Below are 17,695 nucleotides of genomic sequence, written 5' to 3'. Positions count from 1 at the left end.
CACTCAGCTCTGCAGTGGGACCTTACCTGTTCCTCTATCCAGCGGCGCGCTGTCTTCCCGGCTTCTATAGTGTGCTTGATAGCTGGGTGCCAAGTGCGCATGCGCACGAAGCGGTGCTCTTTGTGAATGGTAAGGCGGTACCTGGGACACATGACAGATCCCAGAAGCCGCCAGACCAATCACAAAGCGCAGCGCTTCTCGCTCATGCGCACTGGGCATCCGGCTGTCCGCCGAGCGCCCACACTACACAAGGCAGGAAGACAGCGCGCGGCTGGATAGAGGAACAGGTAAGATTAAAGAACAACTCCGCGGAAGAGCGGGTACCTGTCAAATTCAGGTACCCTTCCCCCCCCCAAAGGTCAGCAGTCATCTCCTGTAATGTGTCCGCAGTCTCTGGTCATCTCCTGTACTGTGTCCGCAGTCTCTGGTCATCTCCTGTACTGTGTCCGCAGTCTCTGGTCATCTCCTGTACTATGTCCGCAGTCTCTGGTCATCTCCTGTACTGTGTCCGCAGTCTCTGGTCAACTCCTCTACTGTATCCGCAGTCTCTGGTCATCTCCTGCACTGTGTCCGCAGTCTCTGGTCATCTCCTGTACTGTGTCCGCAGTCTCTGGTCATCTCCTGTACTATGTCCGCAGTCTCTGGTCATCTCCTGTACTATGTCCGCAGTCTCTGGTCATCTCCTGTACTATGTCCGCAGTCTCTGGTCATCCCCTGTACTGTGTCCGCAGTCTCTGGTCATCTCCTGTACCATGTCCGCAGTCTCTGGTCATCTCCTGTACTATGTCTGCAGTCCATTAGTTCAGAATTTTTTTTTCCTGTTTTCTGCCTCTAAAACCTAGGTACATCTTATGGTCAGGTGCGTCTTATGGAGCGAAAAATACGGTAAATATTAATTGATTCAAAGGAAAGCAAAATCTTCCAACATTTTTCAGTTTATATAGTGAATGTTTGAGTTTGTAAAGAAGAATACAAACACTGCTATTTTTTTGAACAGTCTAATATTCACTTTTCTTCAATTTTTTTAGAGGAACAACACACATTTGATATATTTTTCTTCATGTTTTGATTTGGAATAGAATGTGTAGTGTTTCCATACACACAAATTCATTGGGAATAAAAGCTATTAGAAGGATTTTGAGCTTTATTCACTTTTTTCAACACACTGCCATTATTTCAACACAACTGTATATATATATATACACACATATACATATATATATATATATATATATATATATACAGTGGGGATCGAAAGTTTGGGCGCCCCAGCTAAAAATTTATATTAATGTGCATAAAGAAGCCAAGGAAAGATGGAAAAATCTCCAAAAGGGATCAAATTACAGATTAGATATTCTTATAATATGTCAACAAAAGTTAGATTTTATTTCCATCATTTACACTTTCAAAATAACCGAAAACAAAAAAATGGCGTCTGCAAAAGTTTGGGCACCCTGCAGAGTTAATATCTTGTACTGCCCCCTTTGGCAAGTATCACAGCTTGTAAACGCTTTTTGTAGCCAGCCAAGAGTCTTTCAATTCTTGTTTGAGGTATCTTTGCCCATTCTTCCTTACAAAAGTCTTCCAGCTCTTTAAGATTTCTGGGCTGCCTGTCATGCACTGCTCTTTTAAGGTCTATCCATAGATTTTCAATTATGTTGAGGTCAGGAGATTGTGAAGGCCATGGCAAAACCTTCAGTTTACGCCTCTTGATGTAATCCCCCGTGGATTTCGAGGTGTGTTTAGAATCATTATCCATTTGTAGAAGCCATCCTCTCTTTAACTTCAGCTTTTTCACAGATGGCATCAAGTTACCATCCAAAATTTGCTGAAATTTTATTGAATCCATTTTTCCTTCTACTCGTGAGATGTTCCCTGTGCCACTGGCTGCAACACAACCCCAAAGCATGATTGATCCAACCCCATGCCTAACAGTTGGACAGAGGTTCTTTTCATTAAATTCTGTGCTCCTTCTTCTCCAAACGTACCCTTGCTCATTCCGGCCAAAAAGTTCAATTTTAACCTCATCGGTCCACAGAACTTGTTTCCAAAATGCAAATGAACATATAGACAAGCCTGATGCAAAGTTCAAACGATGATTTTTGTGGTAAGGACGTAGAAGAGGTATTCTTCTGATGAATCTTCCATGAAGACCATATTTGTACAAGTATCTCTTCATAGTGGAATAGTGTACCACAACTCCAGTGTCTGCCAGATCTTTCTGGAGGGATTGTGCAGTCAAACGTGGGTTTTGAATTGTTTTTCTCACAATCCTGCGAGCTGTTCTGTCTGATATTTTTCTTGGTCTTCCAGATCTTGCTTTAACTTCCACGGTTCCTGATGACTGCCATTTCTTAATTACATTCCGAACAGAGGATATTGACATCTGAAAACGCTTTGCTATCTTCTTATAGCCTTCTCCAGCTTTGTGAGCGTCAACTATTTTCAGTTTCAGTTTTCTAGACAACTGCTTAGAAGAACCCATGGTGCTGATTGTTGGGGCAAGGTCAGATGAGTCTGGGCATTTAAAACCTTTGAGCTTGACATCACCTGGTCTTCCCAGACCATGATTGAGAACAATCCATGACACTGGCAGGTCTCAGTTTTGCAAAGGGGGCAGTGCATGCTATAAATTCTGCAGGGTGCCCAAACTTTTGCAGACGCCATTTTTTTGTTTTCTGTTATTTTGAAAGTGTAAATGATGGAAATAAAATCTAACTTTTGTTGACATATTATAAGAATGTCTAATCTGTAATTTGATGCCTTTTGGAGATTTTTCCATCTTTCCTTGGCTTCTTTATGCACATTAATACAAATTTTTAGCTGGGGTGCCTAAACGTTCGATCCCCACTGTACATACACATACATACATACACACACACGTACATTCTATGGGGGAGTATGAATATGTCACGGATCTTGTCACCGTGCGACGGTGACAGATCCCCTCAGGCAGGGCGGTGTGAGTGCGCATGCGCAGGAGCGTGCGGGCGCGCATGCGCAGAAGCGTGCAAGTGCGCGCATGCGCAGTAGGGTACACGTCACCGCAAGGTGGGCTATTTAAACCTGCAATACAGTGTAATCAATACCTTCTGGTCTATAACGTTCTGCACTACATTACCTGATTCTGTTCCCTGTATCCTGATCTGACCTGACTAAGAAAGTACTCTGCCTACACCGACCCTGGCTATCCCTGACTATCCGCTTGTCTGCTCCCTTGTACTTGATTTGCTCGTTTGATTGTCTGACTCTGCTGCACCTATTTACCTGTATCTGCATCTGGCTTGTATCCTGATTGCCGCCATACTTACCTGCTGCTGCACCCACGATCCTGCACCTGGCCTGCATCCTGGTCACCGCCATACTTACCTGCTGCTGCACCCTCAGTCCTGCACCCGGCCTGCATCCTGGTACCTGCCATACCTGCCTGCTGCCGTATCCACGCTCCTGTGTCCAGTCCAAGTCTGCATCCTGATTGCCGCCATACCTGCCTGCTGCTGCACCTACGTTCCTGCATCCACACCGGCCTGCATCCGGATCTCCTGGGTCTTCACCTACCTGCCGCCAGCTCCAGGCCTACCCGGCCTTCGTGCCACTCCTGGATCTATGCCCTCTGTTCCCACTATCAGGGGCTCCAAGCAGGAGTCGTAAGAGGACGCCTCCTCTCCACGTCAGACTCCCCAACCAGGTATGTGACAGAATGTATGGTATTTGTGCACAAACCACTTTCAAGTAATCACATTTACATCACCATGGACTGAAAGTTTTTTTGGACACTTTGGACATTGTTTTTGTTATTGTTTGTTTTTGTATACAGTTGAGCACTGTTTAAAAAAAAAATTCTGAGTAATAGTGGTATATACTTGAACAGCTGCACCAAATATGACACTATTTTAGTTTGTATGGGAATAGCCATAGCGCAGTTCATTCATTGGTTTTAAGAAGTACAGCCTACTTTTCCCAGAAGCTGAATAGAGTGGTGAGGGAAAAGGGGAAGGCAAGAATTGATGGTGGGACCACAATCTAAGTGAATTTGTTTCTTTTCCCTGCATAGTCAAAGCACAGGTTAGCTTTAGAATGTTAATCAGATGAGACACAAAGATTATTCTATAGATTATAAAGCTCAAGCTGCTTTACTGCACTTCCTGTAACCTAACACCCCTTTTCCTCTCTCTGATCACAACTTTATCAGCTCCACACTCTCCCTGCCTCTTACCTCCCAACCAGCAAACCGTTACCTGTAGAAACCTCCACCACCTCAGCCCTGACCTTCTTCACTCTGCTACTGAGTGTCTCTATGATAAAATTGTGCCCCTGTCCTGCCCAGACCTGGTCGCATCTGCCTACAACAACCATCTATCATCCTCCTTGGATGCACTTGCTCCTCTCTCCATACACAGAATCAGGCCTCACCTGTCACAACCCTGGCAAACAGATGTCACTAGAGGTCTTAAGAGAGATGCAGCCGTGCTCTTGAGCGAGCATGGTATAAAACTAAATCCCTAAAAGACTTTACGTTCTACAAATCCGTCCTTCTCAAATACAACACTGGCCTCCATGCTGCTAAACAAACCTACTACAACACTCTAATCAAAACCCTCTCATCCAATCCTTGTCAACTCTTTTCTACCCCTAATTCCTTACTCCATCACCATGGCTTCCAACCACCAACTTACTTACTGCACAGAAAATCTCCAGTAATTTCAAGAACAAGATCGACACAATTCGCGATGAGATCTCCAGTGTCAAGCTTCCTCCTCCAACCAACATACCAGGCCCAACACTATGCTCAACACTCTCCTCCTTGGACCCTGTTACCACCGAGGAAGTTACCAAACTCCTTTCCAAGGCTCACTTCACCACCTGGACCCTGTCCACTCACAATTATTGCAGCCTCTTTCCTGCTCTATCCCAAACTCTCTAACCCACATCTTCAACCTCTCACTCTCCATGGGCACCTTTCCCTCCCTGCTCAAACATGCACTGGTTACCCCCATACTTAAAAAACCCTCACTGGACCCCACCTGTTGAATAACTTAAGACTCATCTCCCTGCTCCCATTTGCCTCCAAGCTTCTTGAGCCTTGTTCACAACCGTATGAGCTGCTAACTCACTGACAACTACCCTTCTGATCTCCTACAGTCTGGCTTCTGCCCACAACATTCCACTGAAACTGCCCTACTAAAACTCACTAACAACCTACAAACTGCTAAAACCAATGGCCATTACTCCATACTCATACTTCTAGACCTTTCTGCTGCCTTTGACACAGTCGACCACCCACTCCTCAGTAAACTCCACTCCATTGGCCTCCGTGACTGTGCTCTCTCCTGGTTCTCCTCTTAACTTTCTCAGCGCACTTTCAGCGTCACATACAACGCCTCCTCCTCTACTCCTCTCACACTTTCCATTGGGGTACTCCAAGGCTCTGTCCTTGGCCCCCTCCTATTCTCTCCCTACACCTCCTCTCTTAGCCAATTGATATCCTCCCATGGCTTCCAATACCACCTCTATGCTGATGATGCCCAGATCTATCTCTCCACTCCCCAGTTCACCCCCTCAATCTCCTCACGTATCACAAATCTACTAAGCGACAAATCAGCATGGATGTCACACAGTGGCGTGACATCCATGCTGATATGTTGCTTAGCAGATTGAGTTTAAGGTAGTGACCTTAAACGCAATCTTTCCAAAACCGAGCTTGTATTATTTCCTCCTCCCCGATCCCCCACTCATGACTTTACCATGAAGATCAACAGCACAACCATTGGTCCTTCCCCTCATGCCAGGGTGCTAGGTGTAATCCTAGACTCTGACCTTCTCTTTGGGCCCCACATCACTGCCTAAATTCTGCCACATCAACCTGCAGAACATTTACAAAATCTGCCCCTTTCTGATCAATGACACCACAAACCAACTTATCCACGCCTTGGATTTATCCCGCCTTGGTTACTGCAACACCCTCCTCACTGGTCTACCGTTACACAGGTTATCTCCCCTTCAGTCTATTATGAATGCTGCTGCTAGACTCATACACCTTACCAACCAACCTCTCTGCCAATAGCTTCATTGGTTCCACTAACCCAGTGTTTCTCAACTCCAGTCCTCATGGACCCCCAACAGGTCATGTTTTCAGGATTTCCATTATTTTGCACAGGTGATTTGATCAGTTTCACTGCCTTAGTAATTACCACAGCTGTTTCATCTGAGGGAAATCCTGAAAACATGACCTGTTGGGGGTCCATGAGGACTGGAGTTGAGAAACACTGCACTAACCCAAGGTATAAAATTCAAAATACTTACCACAGCATAAAAGCCATCCACAACACTGCCACTAGCTACATCACCAACCTCATCTGCAAATATTGTCCAAATCGCTGGCTCCGCTCCTCCCAAGACATCTTGCTCTCTAGCTCCCTCGTCACCTCCTCCAGGACTTCTCCAGAGCCTCTCCCATCCTCTGGAACTCCCTATCACAGTATGTACGGTCTGCCCCCACCCTGACGGCCCTTAGGCAATCTTTGAAAACTCACTTATTCAGGGAAGCCTACCCCACCTTCACCTAAGAACTGTACTTGAGCCACCTCCATCAAAACATTGCCTACAGCTATCACCTTTTGTACCACCTCCCACTTCCTTTAGATTGTAAGCTCCAAGAGCAGGGCCCTCCTATTCCTTCTGTACTGAAATGTATTGTAATTGTACTGTCTCCCTTATATTGTAAAGCGCTGTGCAAACTGTTGGCGCTATATAAATCCTGTATTATAATAATAATAATACAGCATGTTTCGACACCTTTGCTGTGGTTAAAATATATACTGTAAGTGTATTTATTATGGTAATTCCAAAACACCTTTGCAGAAAAAATAATAAATGCAGATGCTTTTGCAAGTAAAAAAATGTGCATTTATTATTTGCAGACACTTTTTACAGCTTTCTGCCCATACCTCTGTAAATAAATACAGGACTAACATGTTGGTAAATATGAACTTTAAAACTGACCTTTCACCAATTTATTTGCCAGTAATAATATTTATTAATGTTTTATTCAACATTTTTTTTTTTTACTTCAGTCTCATTTTCTTCTTTCTTGCTTGCTCTCACATAATTAAATTTTTTAAATTTTAGTAAATATCTCTCTTTCATGTACAGTGCACTATTGCTTCCATTTTTCTTGCCTAGGCAAGACAGAACTAGTTCATTCTGAGCCTCATTGGGATATCGCATCATATATTCCAGAAAGTTGAAGGGCTGCGTGCCAAAGTAGCTCGAGATTTTGATGCCAACACCATGGCAACTAGTAAATAAAATGACATGCAGCTAGGTGTCCTTATGTGCATACTCAAGATCTAGCACACATCACCACAGGGGTTGATTCTGAAAATTAGGAAGAGCCAGCTCCCAAATCCAAGATGGAGGCACAGAAACCTTCAGCAATGAGAAACACTTTGCCAGAAAGAGCTTAAGGCTGCATTCACACTTAAGCGATTTGTTGCTTGGAGCTCGAAGCTCCAAAAATGCTCAAACATAAAAAATCAATTGTTCTCTATCGTGCCTGTTTGTGCAATCAGGTGTGAACAGGCACCATGGAGAACAACTGATTTTTTAAGTTTGAGCTTTTTTGGAGCTTCAAGCTACAAATCCCTCAAGTGTGAATGCAGCATAAAAGATCAGCGCTTGGTGTCAGGAAAAAAACAGCTGCCACAAAAGGTCAATAAAGAAAACCTTCACAATGCATAAATAAAAACAGTGCAGCACTCTAACACAGTGAAAAGAAATAATGAATGGAAAATCACATTTTACAAAAGCATCTTAATAAATTAGAATATCATCAAAAAGTTAATGTATTTCAATAATTCAATTCAAAAAGTGAAACTGGTATATTATATAGATTCATTACACACAGTGATAGATTTCAAGCATTTCTTTCTTTTAATTTTGATGATTATGGCTTACAGCAAGTGAAAACCCTAAACACACTGCACTCACCAGAGAATATTGCTGCTTAAATTACAGGCAGCATAACCGCACTATGTATATTCCTCAAGACTCAGAACATAGTCTCCATCTGGATGGAGCTATCCCTTTAGAGATATTGGCTCTCTGGTAATGGCATTGAAGGTGTTCTCTTTAACATATGGTCAGCACATGGCGGAACTGCCAAAAGATTTGTATTTCTGTCAGTCCAGTCCTGAGACTTACACAGCTCTGTCACATAGTACAGCCATGTCTGGCAGGGCAGGAGACCTGATTTTTTCTGTTCAGTAACGCTTACAGATCTTGTCCATCACTGAGCACAACCTCCTCCATACTCTCCTGGAACAGTGCCTTTCAGGGTATTGGCTTTCTGGTAATGGCATTGAAGGCGTTCTCTTTAACATGTGGGCAGCACAGGTATGGTGGAACTGTCAAAGGATTTGTATTTCTGCAATCCAGTCTTGAGATTTACAAAGGTCTTCCACATAGCACAGCCCTGTCTGGCATGGTAGGAGACCTGATTTTTGCTGTTCAGTAACACTTACAGATCTTGTCCATCACTAAGCACGATCTCTAATCTCCTCCATATTCTCCTGCACTTTATTTATTTATTTAATTTATTTATTATTGCGAGAAACTTTGCTGAACCCCATGAACATGCAAGTATTTTTATTGTCATATTTATATTTATTGTGAGACTTTTTTTAAATATAGATGGCAGGTCCTCTTTAATAAAATGTTTATAGCTGAACTCCAGGCAGATTTATATCAGCCACATATTAATACAACTCTGTATTCATAATTATTATTATGTTTTTATAGGTTTTTATAGGAGGTTGCAATACAAGCAGTGAAAGTACCTGATTCTAACTTGAAATCAGCCTCTTACATTTCCTGTACATCACTGCTCAAACTGGGAGTGGAAAAAACAGCACAAAGCCAATCAGTTGTGCTACTCTGCTTGTGTGTTAATAGGGATCATGCTGATAGTGAGAAAAAAGATGAATTCACCAGACTGCTGCTTCTAATTTCAATTTCCAGTCACGGGCTGAGGAAGGGACAAGACTTGTACATCTAACAGATTAAAATGGGGTCTTCTGTCCTGCCAGACAGTGTTGCACTGTGTGGCAGAGCTTTTAAACCTAAAACTTGGATAGACAGAAATACAAATTATTTGGCAGGTAAAACAGCCCCCAAATCTGTATATTAACTGTTTGCACCTTTAAATATTGATTGGAAATAAGTACCGTATTTTCCGGCGTATAAGACGACTGGGCGTACAGTGGGGCAAAAAAGTATTTAGTCAGCCACCAATTGTGCAAGTTCTCCCACTTAAAAAGATGAGAGAGGCCTGTAATTGGCATCATAGATAGACCTCAACTATGAGAGACAAAATGAGAAAAAAAATCCAGACAATCACATTGGCTGATTTGGAAAGAATTTATTTGCAAATTATGGTGGAAAATAAGTATATGGTCACCTACAAAGAAACAAGATTTCTGGCTCTCACAGACCTGTAAAGTGAAACAAAAAACAAGAAGTGCACCAACCTTGCGCTTTGCCTTCGAAACGAGTCAGCTATACTGAGTGTCTACCCCCATGATGGGATTCGCGCTGTCTTCTTATCTTTGAAGTCCCTTTGAGGACTACATGCCTGATTTTATTTGCTGTTTGTGAGTACCTATCTTCTATTAATAAATTCTGTTACTGAGGTAATGCGCAAGGTTGGTGCGCTTCTTGTTTTTTGTTTCACTTTGCAGTATCGATCGGGCTTCCCCAGCCCTGTTTTGGAGCTGCACAACCTTGAAATATACAGGTGGTCACTTGCTCTGGTGTTGGTTCCATCTATTTGCCACCGGTCTGAGCCTTAGAGCGCAGGAGAAATCGCAGCTGGTCTATTCTCACAGACCTGTACCTTCTTCTTTAAGAGGCTCCTCTGTCCTGCACTCATTACCTGTATCAGTGGCACCTGTTTGAACTTGTTATCAGTATAAAAGACACCTGTCCACAACCTCAAACAGTCACACTCCAAACTCCACTATGGTGAAGACCAAAGAGCTGTCGAAGGACACCAGAAACAAAATTGTAGACCTGCACCAGGCTGGGAAGACTGAATCTGCAATAGGCAAGCAGCTTGGTGTGAACAAATCAACTGTGGGAGCGATAATTCGAAAATGGAAGGCATACAAGACCACTGATAATCTCCCTCGATCTAGGGCTCCACACAAGATCTCACCCCGTGGGGTCAAAATGATCACAAGAACGGTGAGCAAAAATCCCAGGACCACACGGGGGGACCTAGTGAATGACCTGCAGAGAGCTGGGACCAACGTCACAAAGGCTACCATCAGTAACACACTACGCCGCCAGAGACTCAGATCCTGCAGTGCCAGACGTGTCCCCGTGCTTAAGCCAGTACATGTCCTGGCCCGTCTGAAGTTTGCTAGAGAGCATTTGGATGATCCAGAAGAGGATTGGGAGAATGTCTTATGGTCAGATTAAACCAAAATAGAACTGTTTGGTAGAAACACAACTCGTCGTGTTTGGAGGAGAGAGAATGCTGAGTTGCATCCAAAGAACACCATACCTACTGTGAAGCATGGAGGTGGCAACATCATGCTTTGGGGCTGTTTCTCTGCAAAGGGACCAGGACGACTGATCCATGTACAGGACAGAATGAATGGGGCCATGTATCATGAGATTTTGAGTGCAAACCTCCTTCCATCAGCAAGGGCATTGAAGATGAAACGTGGCTGGGTCTTCCAACATGACAATGATCTCAAACATACCGCCCGGGCAACGAAGGAGTGGCTTCGTAAGAAGCATTTCAAGGTCCTGGAGTGGCCTAGCCAGTCTCCAGATCTCAACCCCATAGAAAACCTTTGGAGGGAGTTGAAAGTCTGTGTTGCCCAGCGACAGCCCCAAAACATCACTGCTCTAGAGATCTGCATGGAGGAATGGGCCAACATACCAGCAACAGTGTTTGCCAACCTTGTGAAGACTTACAGGAAACGTTTGACCTCTGTCATTGCCAACAAAGGATATATAACAAAGTATTGAGATGAACTTTTGATATTGACCAAATACTTATTTTCCACCATAATTTGCAAATAAATTCTTTCCAAATCAGCCAATGTGATTGTCTGGATTTTTTTTTTCTCATTTTGTCTCTCATAGTTGAGGTCTACCTATGATGCCAATTACAGGCTTCTCTCATCTTTTTAAGTGGGAGAACTTGCACAATTGGTGGCTGACTAAATACTTTTTTGCCCCACTGTATACGACGACCCCCTACTTTCCTGTTAAAATATAGGGTTTGGGCTATACTCGCCGTATAAGACTACCCCTCTTCCAACACACACCAAATAAAAATTTAAAAACATCAGATTTGATTTCAATATTGTATGGTATTTCAGTATGGTATTCCAATGATGGGGTGCTATTCCTCCCACTGACACCAATGATGGGGTACGATTCCTCGCTCCGACACCAATGATGGGGCACTATTCCTCCCACTGACACCAATGATGGTGCCCCATCATTAGTGTCAGTGTGTGAGGAATAGTGTCCCATCATTAGTGTCAGTGGGAGGAATAGTACTCCATCAGTGTCAGTGGGAGAAATAGTGCTCCATCATTGGTGTCAGTGGGAAGAATTGTGCCCCATCATTGGTGTCAGAGCGAGGAATCGTGCCCCATCATTGGTGTCAGAGCGACAAATCGTGCCCTATCATTGGTGTCAGTGGGAGGAATAGCACCCCATCATTAGTGTCAGTGGGAGGAATAGCACCCCATCATTAGTGTCAGTGGGAGGAATAGCGCCCCATCATTGGTGTCAGTGGGAGGAATCGTGCCCCGTCACTGGTGTCAGTGGGAGGAATATTGTCCCAACATTGGTGTCAGTGGGAGGAATAGTACCCTATCATTGGTGTCAGTGGAGGAAGGAATAGTGTTCCATCATTGGTGTCAGTGGGGGGTGGAATAGTGCCCCATCGTTGGTGTCAGTGGGGAGGAGGAATAGTGCCCCATCGTTGGTGTCAGTGGGGGGGGAGGAATAGTGCCCCATCGTTGGTGTCAGTGGGGGGGGGAGGAATAGTGCCCCATCGTTGGTGTCAGTGGGAGGAATAATGCCCCATCATTAGTATCAGTGACACCAATGATGGGGCACTATTCCTCCCACTGACACCAATGACACTTGCTGACCCCTGTTCCAGTATGGTGCTGCTGCAGCCAGCATATGTGGTTGCAGCAGCACCTCTGCACGGCACACTTACCGGCCACTCCCTCACTTGATTTTCGCGGGGCCGCTCAGCTCCGCCTCCTCGTCGGTGAATGGCCGCCTGTGTGCCTTTCCCAAGCTACAGTTCTGGCGGCCAATCACTGGTGAGGAGGCAGAGCTGAGCGGCCCCCGCGAACATCGAGCGGCCGAACTGAATGAAGGAGCAGCCGCACTTCCTGGACTGGATCGTCGTGGGACTGGGACCGGAGACAGGTAAGAAACAGCAGCCCCCTGCCCACCCCTGTACTTAGTGTCCCTTCCGTTGGAAGGGGGGGGCGGCGGCACCGCGCTGCCCCCCTAAAAAGTGCCGCCCTGACACCAAGTGTCAGCATGCCGTATACCGGCATATAAGACGACCCCCGACTTTTGAGAAGATTTTCAAGGGTTAAAAAGTCATCTTATACGCCGGAAAATACGGTAGGTATAGACCCATTGTAAAGGTATTCCACTCATTTTTGCTGCTGTCTTGAGTTTGCCATGCCTTTTCTACAATGAGCCAAATCTGTCATACACATGAAATCTTATTATATAAATACAAAATAACGTACAGAAACTTCAACATCCCCTCACCCAAAAGAGTGGCTCTACCAACTCACTGACAATTTTCAAGTAAGCTCCTAACCAGTCATCTGTCCGCAAACATACAATAAAGAAATATGCTGATTAGTACCATGTGGATGTAGACTCATTTTGTTTGAGACTACCTTGTTTTTTTTTTTATTTTGGAGTTGGGTGGTATGTTTTTTTTAGTACATTAAAGAATATCTAAAAGTAAAACTTTTTTTAGTTTTGGATTGAGTTAGGGATTGAAGTCTCTGTCAGGCTTTTTTTTATGCTGCAAGTGTTGCAGTTAGGGAATTGTCACAAGGGCTGCAAAATGAGAGAAAATCCCACATTTTGTACTGCCCCCAGAATTGCAGTATGAGAATGGTATACAAGAATTCTGCTACATTTACAGATTTCTCCTGTATTACTATTCTGGTGGCAACTGAAAATGTGGGATTTTCCATCACTTTCAGTCTTTGTGACAACTGCCTGGGCATTTTCCTCGCTTTGGAGATAATTCCTCTGGCTTCCTGTTGTTTCCAGTAAAGGTGAAGTAAAATTCATCCATAGACAGATGGCAAATAAACTGATAGTGGTTTTAACTATCTATTATTTAGATATTCTTTAACAGTTAATTATATCATTGAAGGATTTTATTTTACTGCATGCAATCTATGTATCTCATTTCTTAAGTGTATTTTTGCTTTGGATATAGTTCATGGAGCCCTCTCTGTGACATCTTCCTGAGGGCCAAGCCTTGCTTGGAGTGCAAGGCTAATATTGTGCAGGGCATTCTGATACTGTGGGTATTCCTGCTGGATCTGGTGAATGATAGTACTGACTGTGTTAAAGCGGTTTTCTTGCTTCTGTTCCTCTGCTTCTAGAGTTTGTAAAGTGCTGAAAACTGGGGTGTATTTTCCTTCTTTCACAGCTTGCAAATACTTCATACGTGTCTGAAAGGCCACAATCTGTGTCAGGTTCTAATAAGAAAAACAGGGAAATCTAGGTTTAATCTTAAAAGTTTTAAAAAGGAATTTCAACCAAACACAAAAACACATAACTGCAACATAATTGGATTTTAATACCAACTGTAAAATACTTTTCTTGGAGTCCATTGAGGGACACAGTAAGTCTTAAATTTATAGGTTATACTGTTGCCTACAGAGGGCCTGGACACTAGTGAACACATAAAAAAATTTGCAGGAAAGCCCCGAGTATAACTCCAGCTTCTATCTGAATACCGCAATTTTGTTGTAAGAGTCAAAGTCACAGAGGGATTGGACCTCTATCTCTCAATGGGCTCCAGCAAATGGATTTAATACGGATTTAATCCTATTTTCTTTCTCACCATTTGAGAGACTTAAATCCTTGAGATGTTCAAAAGCAGTGGTTACACCTGAAACTGGCATTAGATGGGAGGCAGAAACATCCACCTAGTAAATCTGGAGAATGTATGAACAGAAAACCACATGCATGCCTTAAAAATCTGGGAAACAGATGCCTGATGTTGAAAAGTCCAAAAGGCGCTCACAGATCTAGTAGTGTGAGCCATGACTCAACATGAGCCATGAAAGAGGGAACTTAAAGTTCATTGGCTGATATAGAAGCGGGAGCCCATTGGCCAGTGGGCCACTGAGGAGAGAGTGTGGGGTGGGCCGAGCCACAGCTCTATGTATCTTATGGATGCATAGAGCAGCAGGTGAAGGACAAGCACGTAGCGATGCCACCAGGGCCATTGGCTTTCCCTGGGGGCACAGCTCAAGGGGAAAGCCGGGAGTGCTGGCAGGGACCCGAAAAGAAGAGGATCAGGGTTGCTCTGTGCAAAACCACTGCAAAGAGCAGGTAAGTATAGACATGTTTTTTTTTTTTTTTCTTTTTTTTTTTTTTCAAACGAACACAGATGGTTGAAAGATAAGCCAGGGAGCTTTCTTAGGGGAATCTATCCAGAACTAAAGGATAATCATCCTTTTGATGATCTGGAGGCAGACAAGAGGATGGGGAAACCAGGTCCTGGTGAAGGTGAAAGGCAGAGGCTACCTTAGGCATGAAGGAAGTCCTGAGTCTCAACACTCATATTGCCATATGCAAGACCAAACAGGGTTCTTTGAAAGCTAAGGTTACCCGACAGATGTAGAGAGTAGAGAAAGGAATGTCTCTAATGGGTTCATATTGTGGCTTCTGAAGCGCAAAAGGAACCAGATCAAATCCCACAGCTAGATGCATGGGAGGAATCGCATAGGACACCCCCAACACAAAAGTCTTAATCTTAATTGGATGGTTCTGAGACCTTAAAACCAGAGCTAACTGCAGGAAGGAGAGAATTTGTCTCATAGGAAGACTCCTGGGATGAAAGCCCCTAGATTTACACCAAGTGAAGTATGCCTTCCATGTCCGATAAAATACCTCGTGGGAGGTGGACTTCCCAGCCTGGAGCATTGTAGGAATCACAGACTCTGAGATGCCCCTGTCCCTTAGAACCAGAGCTCCAAGGCCATCACAGAAAAGACAGTAGGGACAGTAGATCCAGACATTTTGGCAAGGCCCATGGTATGTCTATTGATGAAAACTATGAAGAAAATCAATTCCAATTTTCATCAACGAACGAAAACAGAACGAAAATGTGAAGGAGGGACGTTATATCTAATACCATAAATAATAACTGTTGTTAGATTTTTTTTTCTCACTCCAGGAGTACATAATGAATTTGGAAATTCTAGAGAAATGCTTAATTAATTTAATGCATAGATTTTAGTTGACTAAAATGATTTTAATCAACTAAAATGTACTGCCGATTTTAGATGACTAAAATATAGGATATTTTAGTTGACTAAAATGTACTGAAGATTTTAGTCGACTAAAATACGACTAAAACTAAAATGGCATTTTAGTCAAAAGACTGACTAAAACTAAATTTGATGTCAAAATTAACAGAGAAAGAAATGACTGCCGCAACTCTAGAGCTAAGTTCCAAAGACAGCAAGCCGGGGATACCTTTGTATCAACTGAACCGGTCTGTCCAGGGACCAGACTGATTTGTCCAAGGATGATAGAACATTGTGTTGCAGAGGTCTGGAGTATAATTGGGTGAAGGGGGCAGCCTTGATGGAGGCTACCGTCAGTCTGAAGACTCACATTTAGAAGCGGAGAGTTGGATGGCTTCTAAACTGAAGTGTTTGAATTGGAGGTCAGAGAGATCCAGGAAGGCACTAATGTTCCCCCTTAGGTTTTGGGAAAAGTGAACAGGTTGAAGTAAAGCAAAAACAATCAGGGACCTGGGTCCACTGTATAGAGAATTTCCATAAAAGGGCAAAAAGCAGTCTCACCCTCTATTAATTGCAAAAATGTATTTAATTATAAAAAGTAAAAAACATTAATGGCATAGTAACCTCAACCACTCACCATTAAAACAAATGACAACGTTGTCAAATATTAAAACAATGCCTGGGTTCAGGAATCATGCCAACATCCATACATACAACGGTTAAAATGTCTCTATATAAATATAGCACATGGCTCATAAATTCAGTAGGGTATAAACAAAACTGGATAAGCACTGGAAATAGTTGCAATCAACAGGATCACCAGTATGTCAAGTGGCCAACAACCAGATGCACGAGATGGAAATAGTTAGCAGGCAAGTAACAGTCAGCAAGATAAGCAGTGTTTACTGTTTGCCCACTGCTCTTGAACTCACTGCTACCTGCTTTTCACTATTAAAATGTGGATCAGCGAGCCATATCCTAATGACATTTGTTATAGGGGAGGAGATTGAGGAGGAGATTAGGATAGCCTTTGCTCAAGAACCAGGTGAACCCACACCATCAGATGTGACTTAATTAAATGTCTCTTTAAGCACCATAAGGACATAATGGGTAAATTCCATAACTGGAAATGGGATATAATCATTATATATCTTCCCTGGAATCATATATAAATAATGGTGTGGTACCGCGTGGTTTGAGAGATAAAGTAATCCCATCTGAACATTTACATTCTGAAAGATTTTTGGAGAAATTAAAGCAGGAGTGTATTTACCATAGCTTGGCTATGATGCAATTGATAGTCAAGGAAGAAAAAATACAGCTAGCTGATTTTACTAAATATAATGATTTGTTGAAGAAGGAGGTTGAGAAGGTGCAAAGAAATTTATGAACTACTGAGCAGTCTACATTCAAGCGGGACCTGTAGGACTAGGCCAAGGGGGAAATCTTTGACCTGACCAAAACTAGGGGACGTAGTAGATCTAGAAGAGCTAGGTTCTGTTCCACCTTAAAGAGGTGGTATTATATCCTCAGAGAGTAAAGAAGAAGGCAGTAGATTGGTTGAGAAGAAGCAACACCTTCCAAGGAGAAGATGGTCCCAGTAAAGGGTATCTTAAAGCTGACAGAAAAAGTAAAAGACACAGGAAGGGAAAAGGAAAGACGAAAGAGGGCAGGAATATAGGGGAGCAAGCCAAAACAAAGACCAGGATATGAGAGATAGTGAACTGCCCCCTTAATAAGAAGAACCTGGAAAATTGGGATGCAACAGATAGAAAGGTAATAACCATCTCTGATATTGACCTAAATGAAAGACAAATCAAATTTCTTCAGTGGGGCCTCTCATTTTCACCAGTAGGTGGTATGGCCCATTTTGAGACTTTTAAAGACATAAATTTGTTTTTGAAGAAAGTGTTTTTGAGATCCATCCATTCTGGCACTGGTGGAAGTTCAGAGGAGGAGTCTGGATCATTACAGGATGCCCAAGACCAACAAGTCATTGAGGATTTAGTCTCTCTCATGGATGTGGTCAGTGATGACTCCTTGGAATTGCAAGATGCTGACAATCCATGGGAGACACAAGCAAAGCTGAATATTAAATCCACTAAAATGCCACCTATAACAAGGTCTTCCTG

General features: G+C 43.2%; 1 protein-coding gene across 3 annotated transcripts in view; it reads right to left on the bottom strand.

Annotated features, from left to right (window-relative positions):
• CCDC40 (coiled-coil domain 40 molecular ruler complex subunit) overlaps nucleotides 1–17,695 on the bottom strand; it is a 571,335-nt gene that overhangs the window by 95,526 nt on the left and 458,114 nt on the right. For 2 of the 3 annotated variants that reach the window (XM_089661107.1, XM_089661105.1), the window contains exon 18: nucleotides 12,164–13,781. The exons of the other annotated variant lie outside the window; for it this stretch is intronic. In XM_089661107.1, coding sequence (XP_089517233.1) covers nucleotides 13,518–13,781 — 264 coding nt within the window. In that variant the 3' untranslated portion in view covers nucleotides 12,164–13,517. Of the gene's footprint in view, nucleotides 1–12,163; nucleotides 13,782–17,695 lie in introns of those variants that run through there. 3 annotated transcript variants of the gene reach the window in all.

The sequence above is a fragment of the Staurois parvus genome, unplaced genomic scaffold, assembly GCF_062004578.1.
Source record: "Staurois parvus isolate SC_StPar_1 unplaced genomic scaffold, SC_StPar_1.0 ptg001313l, whole genome shotgun sequence".
NCBI lineage: Eukaryota > Metazoa > Chordata > Amphibia > Anura > Ranidae > Staurois > Staurois parvus.
Note: the sequence above shows the minus strand (reverse complement) of the source record. Positions and strands in the feature narration are given on the sequence as shown.